The sequence below is a fragment of the Athene cunicularia genome, assembly GCF_003259725.1.
Source record: "Athene cunicularia isolate RWA chromosome 18 unlocalized genomic scaffold, athCun1 chr18_part1, whole genome shotgun sequence".
Taxonomy (NCBI): Eukaryota; Metazoa; Chordata; class Aves; order Strigiformes; family Strigidae; genus Athene; species Athene cunicularia.
The window spans coordinates 7117643-7133842 of NW_020799123.1; the positions used below are offsets into that span (position 1 = coordinate 7117643).

Consider the following 16200-nt stretch of genomic DNA (forward strand, 5'->3'; position numbering starts at 1 on the left):
TTCTGCTCTAATTTATTGTAGCTAACAGATGTATACTACTCAGGTAATTAACTCAGGATGAAACTCAAATTGTCTATTTGATTATAATATTTGCAATTCACCATTTCTACTGTGCTAGCTAGTTCCAAAAGTCATCTAATCAAGAGATGGGCAAAAGTCTCTTATCTCTGACATAACGAAATTGCTACTTTTATCAGTTGGTTTGGCATTTTGGTGGCGGAGCCGCTGCTCACAAGCACGTGCGACCACAGCCGCAGCTCTGGCAGGGCTGTATATAGACACAGCAGGCTTGCACAGAGAATAAACATAGATTAAAGGAAAAAAGTTAATGGCTTTCTCAGACCTGCTCATCTAACAGGTGTGATAAGAAGGACTTAGGCCAAAATCTCCTTATCTGTTGGGTCTCTGATGCACTTTGATTGGGAGCAGGGTGGGGTGGGCATTTTGCTCCTCGACTGTCTTGGGATTATTTACTGTGTATTATGGGGCTGCCTGGAAGGAGGCTGCACTCTGCCAAGACTGATGGAGAGCTGCAGCTCGCCTGCAGAGTCCAAATGGGGGTGATGGATGGAGCGAGCAGCCCCTGGGTGCCGTGGCCCTGCAGAGTATCCTTGGTTCCAGGTGCAGAGGCTGGAAGGGCTGAACCACCTTTCTGAAATCACTTGTTGGGCTTTCGATTACAGAAAGCAATTAGAGACCCTAAGTCACATCTCCCAGTCTCACAAACTTGGTTTTAAAATCTTGGTATTTCTTTTAAATAAATAAATTGTTTCAGTTGTTCTTTTAATTTGCCTTCAGATGGCAAAGCCTTTCAGGGATCACAGGTTTATGCTCTCCTTTGCCACCAACAGCATTAAATTTATACTCCTTTTCTCACTTTTATTTGTGAATGGAAGTTTAAGGTCTCAGTCACAATCTCCAAAGCGGGAGCCTCTGGAGATCTATCAACCATGACAAGACTCACAGAGGGTCAGGAGGAGCAGTGTTGCCACCTAGGGACCTTCTATGAGCTCTAGCAAAGTTTTCTCCAGGGTGGGATGCTCCGATGCATTTCACTCGGGTAGTGGCTCTTTGCCTGCTCGCTGTAGGTGTGCTGGGAGGGAAGCAGATTCTTGATGAATGGTCTTTTGGGCTTGGCTTTTGTTTTCCTGCAAAATTATTAGCCCTTGTGGCTCAGCAATATGTACCATCCAGAAATCCTGCCCCTCCATCACAGGCTCCAGGAATGTGTTTGTCCCGAGACGCACTTCTACACCTGTTACTTAGTGATTCAATTTTTCATGTTTAGCTATAGAATTTTTTCAGCAAACAAAAATTGAAGGAGGATTTGCTGCTCCTACCCTGGCAGGAAGATTTACACATGAGCAAATGATTTGTAACAAATACTGTGTAAGATAGATGGAGCTGCTTCTCTTGTTCACAAATTATTCACAGACTATGGGCTCAAAGAGAAAGAATTTTTCTTTTCCTTTGTAAAATACACACACATGCATTTTTTTATTCTTATTTATGACTACTTTCACTGTAAAAAACACTTCTGAGAGCACCTTTGCAGAATTATTGCAGCTCACTCGTCGTTTAGTTGGTAATCTGGAGAGAGGATAGGTTTGGGTTTGGGTTTTTTTTCCTTTATCCTTTTTTTAGTAATTGCCTCGACCAGTGAGACTTTTGTCACGGGTTTGAGCCTTTGGACATGACAAGGTCATAAAATTTAAGTGCTGGCCTCCACTTTTCTCACCAGTCTGGTCAAGGGAGCGTATCATAGAAACAGCTCCTGGATTTTGCTGGGCAAGCACAGCTCCTTAAATCAAGCTCCAGGGCAAACGCTCGTGACCAACCATTTGGGATTGAATTCTGCAAGCATTCCTGAGCGGGATGAAAAAAGTGCTGTTTCTAGAAATGTTTCTGGGGAAAAAAAAAAAAAAAAAAAAGTTTCTAGAGCCTCAGGTGACACCACAGGAAGAAGCAGTGGAAGATGGACATGTAAATGGAAACAGGGACCCTGACACCCTGAAGGGCTCAGAAGGGTATTTCTAGGTAGAACCTTTGGAGTTTTGTTTATGTTCCATATTTCCCATCTAAAGGGCTAGTTTTGTTTTTCTGGATAAAGCTTTCTTTTCCCTACTTCCATGCTAGAATTAAAATGCTTCTCCATGTACTTGGCAATGCTCTGAGTGGGGGCATCTCCCCCATCCAGCTGTGCTACATTCATATGTAATTTGGAGTTTTCCTTCTTGGCCAGGCAGGTAAGTGAAGCAGCTCCAAGCCTCGTTCCTGTGGCAGCTGCATCCTGCAGAAGCCACGCAGCCCTGTGAAACGGGCATTGCTACAGTCTGCCTTATAAAATCTAACAGTTCATGACAAAAATAAAGATAAATATTATATTTTTGCCCTGAAGATCCAGACGATGTTAGGTGCTAAGTAGGTCACTACTCAAATCCCTGTCTTCATGGCTCATGTGTTCTAGATGTGAGCATGTGTCTATGTTACATATCAATTTGTGCAAATCATGTAACATACGTAAAACTCATTGGCCTGTGAGCTGAGCAAATACACAATTGGTCTGCGAATCCATTACTGGTAGGAGCAGATGGGTTGCTTGCTTAAATAAATGCATTTGCAAACTCCTCTAGGTCTGATTTCAAAAACACCAGTTTGTTTATATAACATGGTGTAGCCAGGCTCCTACATTCTCTGCTCACCAAACCCTCCCTGGCCTCGAGTTCAGGTGCTTTCATTTTTGCATACAGAAAATTTGACCAGGAATACGTTTTTGCAAACGTAACTAAAAAAAAAAAAAATAATAAAATTAAATCTCTTTGGATTTGTAACGTATGAGTAAAGCATTGTTTACATTCATGCACTGTTAATTGGAAGCATCCATAATATGTCAGTCTGAGGCAGAGAAAAATAGACACAGAATAAAAATATCTGCAACAACCTGGTCCTGCAAATGCTGAGTAACTTTATGCTCTGGAGCAGAAATGCCTTGAACAAAATAATTTTATTCATTCCTTCTGGAGCTGCACATAGTGGATGGCTGGAGTTGGCAAGAGCAAGGGAGGGCAATAAAAAGCTACATTTTCCCTGATTCTGCTGTTGCACCCTCAGCTGACAAAAAAAAAGTCAACGGGTTGGGGAAAGCACATTTGTTTGCCTTGTGCTGCTTGGGTGGGTGTTTCTCGTTCACCTGCGGGTGCCCGTTTCCCCCCCGCACAGTCCTCCGGCCCCACACGGTCAGCACAGGCACACTGCCTGCAACCTGCCACCGCTCCCCAGACGGCCCAGAGACCTTCTGCTGGAGAGGAAGAGGAGGAGGAGGAGGAGAGCATGCTCACATGGCTCATCAGCTGCCTGCACAAAATGAGGCTGGTGATTTCAGCCCCGTTCCCACGGCACAATTGATGAGAGCACAGGCACGGCGGGCTCTCAATGGCCACCTTTGTTGGCAGCCACAGGCAGGAGCGTGCAGGCTGCTGACGTGGCACCCGGCTGTGTCACCTTGCCCTGTCCCCTGCTCCGGGCGCACTGGGAGGCTGGACTGAGAGGAGAGCCCTTCAGCCACAAGCAGGGGCTCAGACCACCTTCTTCCTAATTTTTATGTTTGCTTTTATGTCTTAAAATAAATTTAAAAAAAACCCAACCACCAAACAAAGAAAAGAGCCCAGCAGAGGAGGGAGGAGGTGGAGGCATTTCCCCTTCAGTAGGTCCTTCCTCCTTCTTCATTCCTTACTTCCCCCCTTCCAGTTTTTTCCCCTACCTGTTGAAACGTGGTTACCACAACACAGTGACGGAAAAGCTGAAATTTTAATGTGTGAAGCTGTTACAATTTTAAACAATTGCTTTAAAATAAAACCAACCAAGAGGAAGACAGCATTCCCCTGCTGCTGCCCTGCCACCCGCAGCACCCAGCGCCGCTGCCCGCCCGCCTGCTGAGCCGGCACTGCTCAGCAGACACACTCCCACCCCGGAAAAAGTCAATGTTTACATTTGTCACATATATTTTTAGTGCATCCTAGACCCAGCTATGCCTCAACCCAGCCTTGTGGGCCAATTGCCATGTCAAAAGGCATCTCTCAGCAAATGTTACTTCATTTCTGGAAGGACCGAGGAAAGAAAAATCCCCAAGTGAATCCTGGCAAGAGCTGGCTGCAGGGTCCCTGTTTCACCAGTCCTTCAGGTTCTTCCAGTTCACAAGGACAACGTGCACAGGGAAAGCATTTGCTCTGCAAATGGCCTCCCAGCACCTGACCTCTGTAAATTGCAAAAAACTCTTAAGCAGCAAAGCACCAGGCACAGACCCCTCACCCTGGGCTGACCGCACTGCAGAGGGACCATCAGGACAAATCCATTGGGTTTTGGTGGTCTGCTTTGGACTGCTTCTAAGAGGACTTCAAAGAGTTACAAGTAATAGTGACTAATTTTCCTTCTTTGTGCCTCAACTGGCTTGTCCCCATACTGCTAGGACGCTGTTGAGCGTTGCACACTAATTAACACCTTCGCCGTGGGCACTGCACAGCCTGGGTCATCTCCAGCAAAAAGCATTTGTGCCCCCGTCTACAATTAAGCGACAGTTGCTGCTGTTTAGTCCCACTCGACATCAGCTCCCTTGAAAACATCCCCGTAAAGCAGCTGTCTCCAGTTCAAGCACATCCCAATCAGGCAGAGGATACTGAATGGATGGAAAGCAAATACTGCTTTCCCTTTTCCTGTGCTGTGGGAGGGGTCGTGCAGTTCGCAAGAGAGCAAAGTCCACAGCTCACCTCATCCCCGGCTCCGCAGGGGACAGCTGGCAGCTCTTCCATCTCCCCTCTGCCCCGTCCCCAGCTCCAGGCTGAGGACAGTGAGCCCTCATGGGGCTTTTCCAATGATACAGGTCTGTTGTGACCGGGAGGTGCTTTACAACAGCAGTGGTATGGTACCCCAGGGTCACCCAGAGCTCTCAAGTGAGAAGGAAAGCTCACAGCACCTCTGCAAGGCACAGAAATGGGGTTACACCTTGTGCTGATGGGGAATGGAGGCCCAGAGAAATTGGAACCACTGCTGGAAGCCAGGAGCGGGTGAGCACGGTGAGCAGGTCATATCCTTTCATTCCCAGCTCTCCACAGCATGATTTATCAAGCGGTTATGAAAAAATCCCGACAAGTAAAGAATGAAATAATTGGCTAGAGGTTATACAGCCTGGCTATCCTTTGTCTTTCAGCCTGCTCAGATAAATGTCATTTAGGAAAGGCTGGAGACGAGATACAGCCCTCAAGTTCAGGAGCTCTAACGGGGAGTGAAAGAAAAGGCCCTGGATGAAGACAACTGCAGCAGTTACATGACTAAACCTAACATCTACGGACATTTCCCCTCCGACTGTAAGAGTTATGTGATCCTAAGCAACCTTAAGGAAAACAACCCCATTCTGGCTAACAACTGCTTGCAAGTAATACAGGTATCTTCATCTATATCACAAAAGACCAAAATTTCCAAGATGACAGTGCCCCACAGAAGTGGCTCAAAGCCGGGCACTCAAGCACCAGCAACTGGGAACTGGACAACGCGAGACCTGGCTGCGGCACTCCCAGCCAGAATGAGCCTTTTGTTCCAGCAAATGCAAATGTCATGATAGGGGACGGGCCAGTTTGCCACCCTGCATCAATGTCCCTGGTGGCAGGGTTGGGCTAGAGGGTCTCATATCTCTCCAGAAAATAGGCAAAGTCCCACTCCTAGCTCAAACCATTCCGGTTTTTGGAGAGTCATCTCAAAGTCAGTCTCACAGGTGATCCCCGTCTCCATTACGTATTGCTCATTTTCTAATTTTGTAATGCAGATATTTAAGTATGTGGAGACCATTTGTGCAGGCATCAAAAAGCCAAACTCACTGGAGATGTCAGACCAAAATCTATTTTAAAATGCATTATTAGCCACATATCACCCACAGCACATACGTGGAGAGGAAAAGTTTCAGTGATTGTGAAAGGCAAAAATCTGTCCTGCATTGTTAAGGTTTCCCTCCCCACAGTTACCTTTGTTGTAGGTGAACAGGGTCATCCTCCTCTCCATCCATCCTCCTTTTCTGAGCCTCCGTGGGCAGGGTGGTAAAGCCAAGCAAGCAGGAGTCTTTCAAGAGCAGCAGCAGAAGCCATGGAAATCAGCCTGGGCAGGGTTGGGATACTGCAGGGAAGGAAAGGAATAAAGTACATGACATTACTACAGCAGGATTGTTTACAAGGTTTAAGAGTCCCATGTTGTCATTGACAATTAACTATAGATCAGCAGAGGAACATTGTTCTCTACCATAACTATGTGTATTTTTAAATAAATATGTTCCACAAATGTTTTGTAAAGGAAGCTTCTTTGCCTAAAGCATCTAGTTCTTCTCAAGCCTCCATGGTACCGTGTAAACCATGTTAGTAATAACAATTGTTCCTGCATTTGTTTCTTGAACATAGATCACAAAATCACAGTTTATCTGGGAGTGCGTGTATACTCTTCTATTTTTATCCTTATTGAACCTTGTAGAGTAAAACAGGCAACTGTGAGTCCGGAGAGGGGCTGAGCCCTGAAGAGATTATAGTCTCCATCAGATAACACTGCAAATGAAACATGTGAGGTACAGACCTCCGACAAGCAGAACGGGGAGAATGGCTTGCTTTGGGAACGAAACTAGGAAAAGCAACTCCAAGAGAAGACTTTGAAGGAAAGCAGGGAGAAAATCAAGAGGGGGAAGCCTAGGAATTTAAAAGAATAATCAAGGGAAGAGAGAGTTTGCATAGAAGAACACTGAAAAGAGGACTGATTCATAAAGATGAGATCCAGACCCTACATTCAGCCCTACATTCGGGCAGGTAAGCTGCTCAATACTGAATTCTTAAAACCACAGAGACACCAACAAAAGACGAAAGACAACCTTACTGACCTGTGAAAGTCCACAACCCCCAAACATATGCCACCTACTGAGGTGATCATCAAGTCAGCCTTGCTCACAGGTCTGCAGTGCCACCCCAGCAGCTGCCCTTCCCTCCCAGCAGCCACTGTCCCACTCAGGGACAGGGAGACAAGGTGGGATGGGTGGCTTAGAGACCGAGCAGCTCCACCACGTCATGCCTGTGCTTCCCTCCTATTAACTGAGCTAGTGGAGGACCTCCCGTAGCAGCTCATCAAGGCTGTGCCTTCGTTTGTAGACTCAGCTGAGCAGAACAAGCACAGGGGTGCAGCTGTAGCGGGGACAGTACGAGACGTAAGTGAGGCAAGGGCAGGGAGAGGGGACACCGTTTACTGGGTCAGGTGGTGTTCTTGGGAAAACTACACATGCTTTCAGGCACATAAGGCTTCCCTAGGTCTGAAATAGAAGCAATAACCTTAGAGCTAAATACAGGTTGAGAATAATTGTTCTGAGTTAAACTTCATTATATTAATGAATTAGGCAATTTGAGAGAAAGGATGATTGGTTCCTGTTGATCAAAGGAAGGATACTAGCCAGAGGACAGCTGATAATGTCATTTATGGCACAAAGCGAGGGCGAGAGAGAGAGGAGTAATTATTGCCTAGGGATGGCTGGTGGTAGCAAAAATTACAATGTAATATGCAATCAATATCTGTGTGATTTTTATACCCTAGAGTCAGGAATTTCAGTACCTGGATTGTCTTCTGAAGCAGTTTTGGAGACCATTGAAGGTCAGGAGTGAGAGGTCAGAGATGCGGTGGTTGATCTCGTAGCGAGTGTTTCTGTCCTTTATCAGTTTGTGCAAGTTAACTGCAGTTGGTCGCCTGCAGTTGTTGCCACCAGACTGTCAAATCTGTCATGCAAACTGCACAGACAGGAGGGCAGTCGTAGGTCTCGGTCCTTCTGTATCACTTATCACTTAGAAATCTGATTCCATTAAGCAGCTGTGGTTAATTGCCAACACTTCTGAGTTCATCATTATCCCTTAGATATTTTGTTTCACATGAAGTGCCAGTCCCAGGGAACCTGTGATTTCCTAAGGATCTAAATTTTTAATATAAAAATTAAAGTTCTTGGTGGACTTGTGGAGAAAAGCTAGAACATTCTGAAATCTATTTAAATCTATACCCAGAGATAAATTAATATGGTGTGTAGTTGATTATTATTTATGATTACCTCATAATTTCTAAAATATTCTTGGAGGCCTGAATCACAGTTTCACAAGTGATTTGGTTTGGCAGGACTGAAATGAGTCTTTAAGGACAGCACTGTAACAGTCTAGAAGACACAAATGGAGAACATCCTTATGATTACTTAAAAATGAAATATAATTGTTCTCAAGTAAAATATGATCTATGGATAAAAGCTGTTAACCAATATAACAAGAGATTCACAAATACTTGCAAAGTAGGTAATTGTCCCAGGCATCAACATTTTCAAAGGTAGTTAGGAATTTTGCACTCTTCCCACTAAATTGCCAGACTGAGGTGCTGTATGTACCTGACTAACCCCGAGAGACGCAGACACACCAAGAACCCACCGGCTTGAAATATACGTTGCAGTTATCTACAATATCTGAGACTCAGCAGGGAATTAAAGGCTAAAGTATGGGCTTCAAAACACCAAAACTACTCGTGACAAGGCTGAAGCAGACTGTTGAAGACTGGGCAGACAGTTCACAGCACAGCCAGTGGCAGAACCCAGCAGCCCTGTCTCTGTGCTGGCACACGGGATGCTTAACCTTATGGTCTAATGAAAATCAAAGGGGAATTTGTTTTAGTTTGTAAAATCTGTATGCAAGTCTAATTTTGACCAGCAGCAACTTCAGTGAGTAGGCTGGTGCAAAATTTTCACATGATTTGTACTGGAGGAATATATACTTCCATATCTATAGAAACACCCACAGAAATTCTTTTAGAGAATCACAATAGTCGGTATGTGAGATCTCACTGCTCTGGAGGCCTTCTGCTCTGATGGTGGATGAATCAGACTCTATAGACCATGGACAATGAGAGTCAAGTGCTTTACTTTTATATGCATGCCTTATTTCGAAATGTAAAGGTCATCTAATACACGTTAAGCGAACTCTACAACAGAGGAGACTCTCAAAGGCCACAGAGACTAAAGACAGTAAAAGGAGGGAACTGTAGGTCAACCTCAGAAGACGTTCCTGTGGCATACAGAACTTGGATGATGTTCCTTATTGACAGCAAAAAGACAGCAACAGCCAGCTAACGTCTGACACTCGCTAACACTGAATTTCAATGGAGACAGAGGAGGAAACCAACACAGAAAAGGCAGGGACTCGCCCAGAGTCAGATCTGGAATGTGGGGTGCTCGAGTCGTCATCTATTATGGCATGTTCTTCACTAACCTGCCACCTCCCATTTCCATCAACATGACTAAAAGCTCCCAGGCTGTTGCATTACTGGATGAGGCTGCCCGAGCAGCAAATTCGCCCAGTTTCATCAGACTGTGAGCTTGTAATATAATCCTTAATTGTATTCTGACATTCAGCAGTTCTTTACACTGTCCTTAAAGTGAAGTCAAGTAAGCCTTAGCCTACAAGGGCCAGAGGGAGAGGGTACCTTTCCGTGGCTGGAGCCTCGTGTGCTGAGGTCTGCCATGGCACAGCAGTTCCCGGCACGGAGCGATTCGAGAGGTCAGAGAGACGCAGAGTCTGGGTGGAAAGAAGAGCAGCGTGGAAGCCTGGTGTAGCAGAGGAAGTAGCAAGAGGCAGCAAAGGGAGCAAGGCACAAGCTGGTCCTTCCAAGGATGCTGGGGAAGAGGCAGAAAAGACAAAGGAAGGGGTTATGGATGTCACAGGGAATTAGTATCTTCTGCCAAGGAAAAAAAGTGGGTTTCCACATCTGGTTTTAATTGCATTAGCCAGTCCTGTTGATATAACCTTCGCAAAGAAGCTTGCAGGGGCACTAAACAATAATTAAGGCACTACATTCCCAGAGTCCTCTTTTGGTTTATGCTATGGGTAATCTTGAAGCTAAGGCGACAAGGGAACGGAGTGCAATGAGCTCCATGAGGGCATGGAGCTGACAGACTGTTTAAATGTAATGGTGTCTCAGCTCTCAGAGGAGGAGAGGATCTCTGATTTCAGGCCTCTGAAGTGCTAAATTACCAAATGAAAACTACAGCAAGTTTCTCCAAAAGTGCAGCCATCAATACTACAGATTTTTTTTTCACAAAGAAAAGTTGACAGAATAAAGGATGGGGGTTGAGGGATGTCCGCACTCTACGCCAAGGTTTTTTCTAAAAATATTTTACACCTGCTATTTGCTCCGCACACTGATCATATTTTGTCTATGAGGTAGAGAACTCATAGTGCCAAAGGGAATGTGGTTTATGTTCCTGAGTCTGAATGCTTTTTCCCTTCTGTAAGGCAAAACTCCTTACTACCACCACTAAAATAAAGCCAAGAGGACAAAAGTCATACGCACACTGCCACGGTTCACAGTTTAACCGTTTCTCTCACTGATCTTTGGAAACAATCCCTTCAGCAGGATTTTACAGCTCTGGCACTTCGATTTAGTGAACTTTTTATGCAGCTCATGGGAGGAATGCAGCCAACTCTGTACACTCAATTTAAATCAACTTGCTGATGATATAAAAAAGAGTGCTGAACTGCCAGTTTGCTTCATCTGCTCCAAAACTACCAACACAAACTCCGAGGTATTTATTCCCGAAATGTTAATAGAATAGCCTGGGGCATCAGATCAGTAAATGAACTCTGGTTTGATCCCATGCCGGTCCAAAGAGCTGATTTAACAACTAGTTGTTTGGTTACTTGATGTTTCAGAAACGTAACTGGGCTGTTCGCTGCTAAGAGGCTTTTGGAGGTTGCGGGGGGGGGAGCGCAGGGCGGGCGGCTGCGCGGCAGCTGGGTCATCGTCTGCCATCGCTGGCCGTAGCAAGAGCCCGGACAAGCAATGCTTAATAGTGTTCTAATCCTGCATCGTGAAGGAAGGGTGGATCTGTCTGTGGCTTACACCCAGTCCTCCATTTGTATAAATCACAGTATTTTAGCTGAAGTTAAGAGAACTACAAAACTGGTACTCACCGAGACTCCAGTGTCAGGCCAGCCCGTGCCCTCTGCATTCACACCCGCAGCGGGGACCTTTGAGAACACGACGCAGTAACGAAGCACTACATGTTGTGAACTCCACCTGCAAGCTGGCTCTCCTTCCCAGAAATAATCAGATCAGTTCAACTTTAGCGACCGCTACTAGACATCTGATCAGGAGTAAGGTCTGTCGTCTACCCACAAAACGAACGTGACACAGACAGCGGCTGCCCACTCTCCGCCCTGCCATGCCAAGATGCCTCTGAGCTCAGTTTCACAGATCTCAGATTACAATTTTCAAAAGTTACTGATTTGTGCTGAATTGAGTGAGCCTTAGAGATGAAAGTGCTTTTAATTTGTGCTTGGGCAAGGACACTGAGTGCAGAGACAGGATGCACTGAGCAGCATCGAGGGGGACACATTGCTTACGGTTTTACCCTTTTCTTCAATTAAAGAATCTTTCGAGGTTTAACTTACACCGGCAATTTTAAGGAAGTAAATTGCATGTTCACAAGAGAAAATACAACTGAACTTGCACAACTAAGCAAATGCTTCCTTTTCCTCCATTCCTTTTTAGGTCCTTTCTATTAAAACAAATGCACCTATCTGACAGCACGGCTCAGGAGCAGAATACTGGGCGTGTGCAAATTAAACCAGAGATTGACTTGGCACTCACTTAGAACAGAATGTTGAAATGTAAATGTTTGATCTGACAAATTCAGCACCAAACTTTAGAAAAAGCTAAATAAATGGGTGAAGCAGACTGAACAGAAAGCACACATCTTTAATTTCTGTAAGGAGTAAAACATTAAAAGTCTTCACATTTGCATTCTTGAAGAAAACTAGAAGCTCTCTCTATAGATCATAAAGCACCATAAACAAACCCTTCTCATTAAAATCTTTACTTTAAAGGGTGCTACAAAAATCCACCTTGTTTCCAGAGACTCTTTGCTGCTGCAAACCACTGCTGCCCTTCGTCTGTAGAGCTGTTAACAGTGGAAATGAACAAATCAGCACGGGAAGAAGATAAGCTCGATGACCTTTAAGACAAATGATCTGTTTAAATCACAGAATAAAAATATTACTGAACAAGTAGAATAGTCTCCACTGTCAGAGTTGCTCAACCTCCTAGGCAGTTTAGGTATTATTATTGTATTCTAAATAGTTAAATTGTAGTAAGTCTTAAAGTCTAGGCATATAAATAGAAAGAACAGAGCTAACATTCTCCATTTTCCAGTAATTGATCCAGTATTTTGTAATTTTTTTCTAATTCCTTTTAAAAGCAAAATCATCCGCTTAAAATCAGATACCAAATGATGCACTTTCAAGTACAGCTCTGTCCACTGATGTGCTGCTAGTGGAAAGATAAACCAGATGGCAAACTCAATAAAAAAGAGCCAGTTAAATAGAGACAGATGAATGCCTAAAAAATCCTGTGCTCCATTATTGCTTTTGAATTGGTTGTCATGGCGTTAGAAATCGATACCACTGTCAGCCTCCCATCTCCACCCTGTCCGTTTCTTCACAGCCTCTGTCCAAAGCAAAGAGCTCACGCAGGTTTTGGAAAACACCCTCGTCCTTACAGCACGAGGCTATTTCCACCAAAACGTTGCTCACACCAAACTGGGGGTGTACGTGTGTGTGGAATTTGACACCTTTTGTAAAATCAAGTGCATCAAACGGGAAAAGACTGATATCGCGGTCTCAAATTCCAGTTTCAGAACACTAACGTTCAGATAGTTTTAATCCTGTGCTCCTCCTGTAGTTTACAATTCATCACGACGAGCCAAAGGACTATCCACTCAGCAGCATCTTCTCTTTGCACAACTGGAACTGCCATGGAAAATAAGTTGCCGTTTGTTAGATTTACATATTATACTAAGCTTCTCTTCCCCTGGACAATGTCCACCAGCAAGGAACACAATTTGCCCAACAGACAGAAAAGAGTAAGGGATGCCACTTCAAAATAGCCCTGGAAAAGCCGAGTTGTTTTGTCAGCCTCTGAATTCTTTCTCCTCCCACTCACATTCACGTTTTGAGAGTCTATTAAGCTAAAATTGGTAAAATCCACTAAAATAAAAACCTTAGAATGTCACATTGTAGTTGCATTACATTTCTCTTTTTAATAGAGCATATAAAATGAAAGTTTACAATGAGTTTAGTAAACTGTAAATCAGCACTTTTATTCAGTCTAGTTTCTGAGCTATTAATCCCTAATACAGAAACAGAACGCTGATGCATTGGTCTAGGACCTCTCGAGATAATAGTTCAAATCCATTCTGATGACATGGAAAGTGAATTTCATTGAATCACCTGAGTCCCTTCTAGATACATCATATCACACAATAACTCAACATTCCCATAGCTTATAGTCTCATCTCAAGGAAAAAAATCAAAAAAAAAAATTGCCTTCTGACTTCAGTGAGCTGCAGTTATGGAAAACAAGCGAAAGTTTCCTCAAATAATTGTAGGCAAGTACTTAATCAGGCTATGTGCTTTGTCAGTAGTATTTAAGGTAAAGCAACCCATTATTGTGGTGCATCAGTACAGCAGCCCTTTCCATCGCTCCTTTGTGATGCACTGAGTCAGACTTTTTTGCACCATTAGCACTGACAACACAATAAACACAGCGCTCTGATCTTCAGCAGAACAGTAAAAACACAGACCACAACAGTCAATTAATTTTAAAGAATTTTAATACAAACTTAATATAAACTATTTCAGTCCCTCTTAACATGTAAGACACTGACTCAAAATACTTTTATACCTTTTTTCAAGTATTGCACAATGTAGGTACAAAATTAATATTTACGATTACATTTTCTTCCATAATATATAGCAAAAATCTTTAAACTTTTAACAGAAAATACAATTTGTGTTTCTTTTGAAAAAAGCAAATATTTCGTACATTTTAATTCCACCACTAAGGAATATTCTGTACACAACTTTTTATCTTTTTAGAATTGATGTCTTTAAGATGGATATCTTACAATTTCAGTAAAAAAAATACAACATGAAGCTGCTGCAGCTGTCACAGATCACTGTAGTAAAAAGATATAAATGCAATACCATGTTGTAGAAACAATATATACTCTGATATTTTACAAACTTTGTACTAAATTAAATTATACAATTAGAAAAAGACCAATAAACCCACCTATTAGTGCCAATTTTTAAAATATATATATACATATATGCTTGTGCACATATATATATACACACATGAAAAAAATCAGCCACGTCCTTGCTATATCTTAAATACTGTAAGAGGCCATATTTTGAGAGTATATTTTTGTAATGTACAATCAGTATAAAATAATTTTGTGCTTGGTTGGCAAATGAAAAAATGATGCATGTTGTATTTATCTAACCAAGCCTGAATGTATTCATACTACAAGCCTTAAAAAAAATCTCAAGAGGTGGAAAAAAAGATACACCCTTGGGTACGTGCATTTTAACTTGTACAATAGTATTTACTTGTATTTCACTTTCGTTTTATTTTTAGTTAGCCATAACTGGCTGGAATTGCTGGTTAGAATACTGCATGTTGTTTAAACTAAAATTCAAGCCATCCACAAAAGACTTTTCATTTAGACCTCCATAGGCTGCAAACATATCAAAGGCATTACTGTACTGGAGAGGACTGAGGTTAAGGGGGCTGTCACCAGGAAAGATGCTACTGGTACTACCTTGACCCTGCATGTTGGGGAAAATGAACTCCTTTGCATTAGGAGAAAGGGCAGAAGTCTTCTGCTGTTGCTGTTGCTGCTGCTGCTGACTGCCTAAGCCAAGCCCGTAGAGAGAGTGCATGGAGGAGGAGAGGGCTTTCTGCTTCAACAGGTCATTGACATTCAAGCCAAGGTTGGTGGGAGAAGTGCGGGCGACCTTGTTGCTACGGCCGCTATTCTTCATTTTGGTCGAGCCAAACTTGGTGGCAGCAAATGTGGCAGTGGTGAAGGTTAAAGGCTGAGTGGAGCGGGGCATGAAAGTTGGGCTCACAGCAGCAGAGTGACCAAAGGGAGGAGAAGGAGAACTAGACACTGAAGATGCTGGGTCACTAATTGGCATGAACACCTGGGCCTCTGGGTTAAAGCTGTTCTTGATCTCCTTATCCAACTCACATCCATTTTCATTATCATCCACATAAAGCACTTTCACTGGTCCCTTTTCACCGATTTGGTATGAAACCTCAAATGGGTCAATCCAAACACTAAGATCCTGAGGCAAGTTGCCACGAACATCATCAATGTCCAAACCACTCTCTTTGGATGCTTGTTCTATGACTGGGTCCACTTTCTCCCCTATATGTATACATCTAAACCCTGATCCTTTGTATGGCTTTTCTGGATACCAGTGCCCTTCATACTTCTTCTTAAGAAGTCTTTCAAGCTCTTCACCAAAAATGTTGACACGTCGTCTGGGAAGCTTATTGTACAAATAGGAAATAATAAAATTGAGTGCTACTTGGATTTCAAGCTGCATAGCTGCTATGCCACAAAGTTTTAAGTCTGTTTCAAAACCCGAAGAAGAAAGTGTTCAAGATGCCACGGGGAAACAAAGTTTCATTCAAAGTGCTGATTCTAGTTGATTATTATCCTTCACCTTGAGTGCTCTTGTTCCTTTAAGAAAAAACAAAAGCAAACACATCCAAATAAGGAAAGAGTAAGATCAAGCTCCAAGGCCTATTCTTTTAGCTTCACTTTCTGCATCAAATAGGTTACTTTTTAGATCAAAAAACGTGAACTGAACTGTTTACGTTGGTGCCTGCGGAAGGTGAGGATGTCAACTACATTCAGTATGACTTACAAACAACACTGTAAAAGATGCACTAGGCATGTGTTTACATATATAGCATGGGGCATTTCAAAATCACATGAGCTTGCCGTTTAGTTATTCACAAAGCAGCAAGGATAATTTTTAAGACATCACAAAACTGCCAGGCCTGTCAAGGGTTCAATTACCAACCCGTATTTGGATGATTTATAGTACTCAGCTGCAAAATTTAGCACCAGACTATTAGTTTAGCTTGAAAGGTCTTAGTCCAAGGGTCATTTATCATTGTAAAGTTTGCAAACATAGTGGTTGCACTGTAAGCTACAGAATTATAAAAATGTTAACAGTTGCTTTAGAAGATTTCACACAAATAATCAGAATTATGCAACATTTAAGTCCAAGCAAATCATCCGCATAA

At 43.1% G+C, this 16200-nt stretch overlaps 1 protein-coding gene across 1 annotated transcript; it reads right to left on the reverse strand.

Annotated features, from left to right (window-relative positions):
* Positions 1–13687: 13687 nt before the first annotated feature.
* TOB1 (transducer of ERBB2, 1) lies at positions 13688–15628 on the reverse strand. The gene has a single exon (XM_026861080.1). The coding sequence runs from the start codon at positions 15489–15491 to the stop codon at positions 14511–14513; it is 981 nt and encodes a 326-aa protein (XP_026716881.1). The 5' UTR covers positions 15492–15628; the 3' UTR covers positions 13688–14510.
* Between the last annotated feature and the right edge of the window lie 572 nt (positions 15629–16200).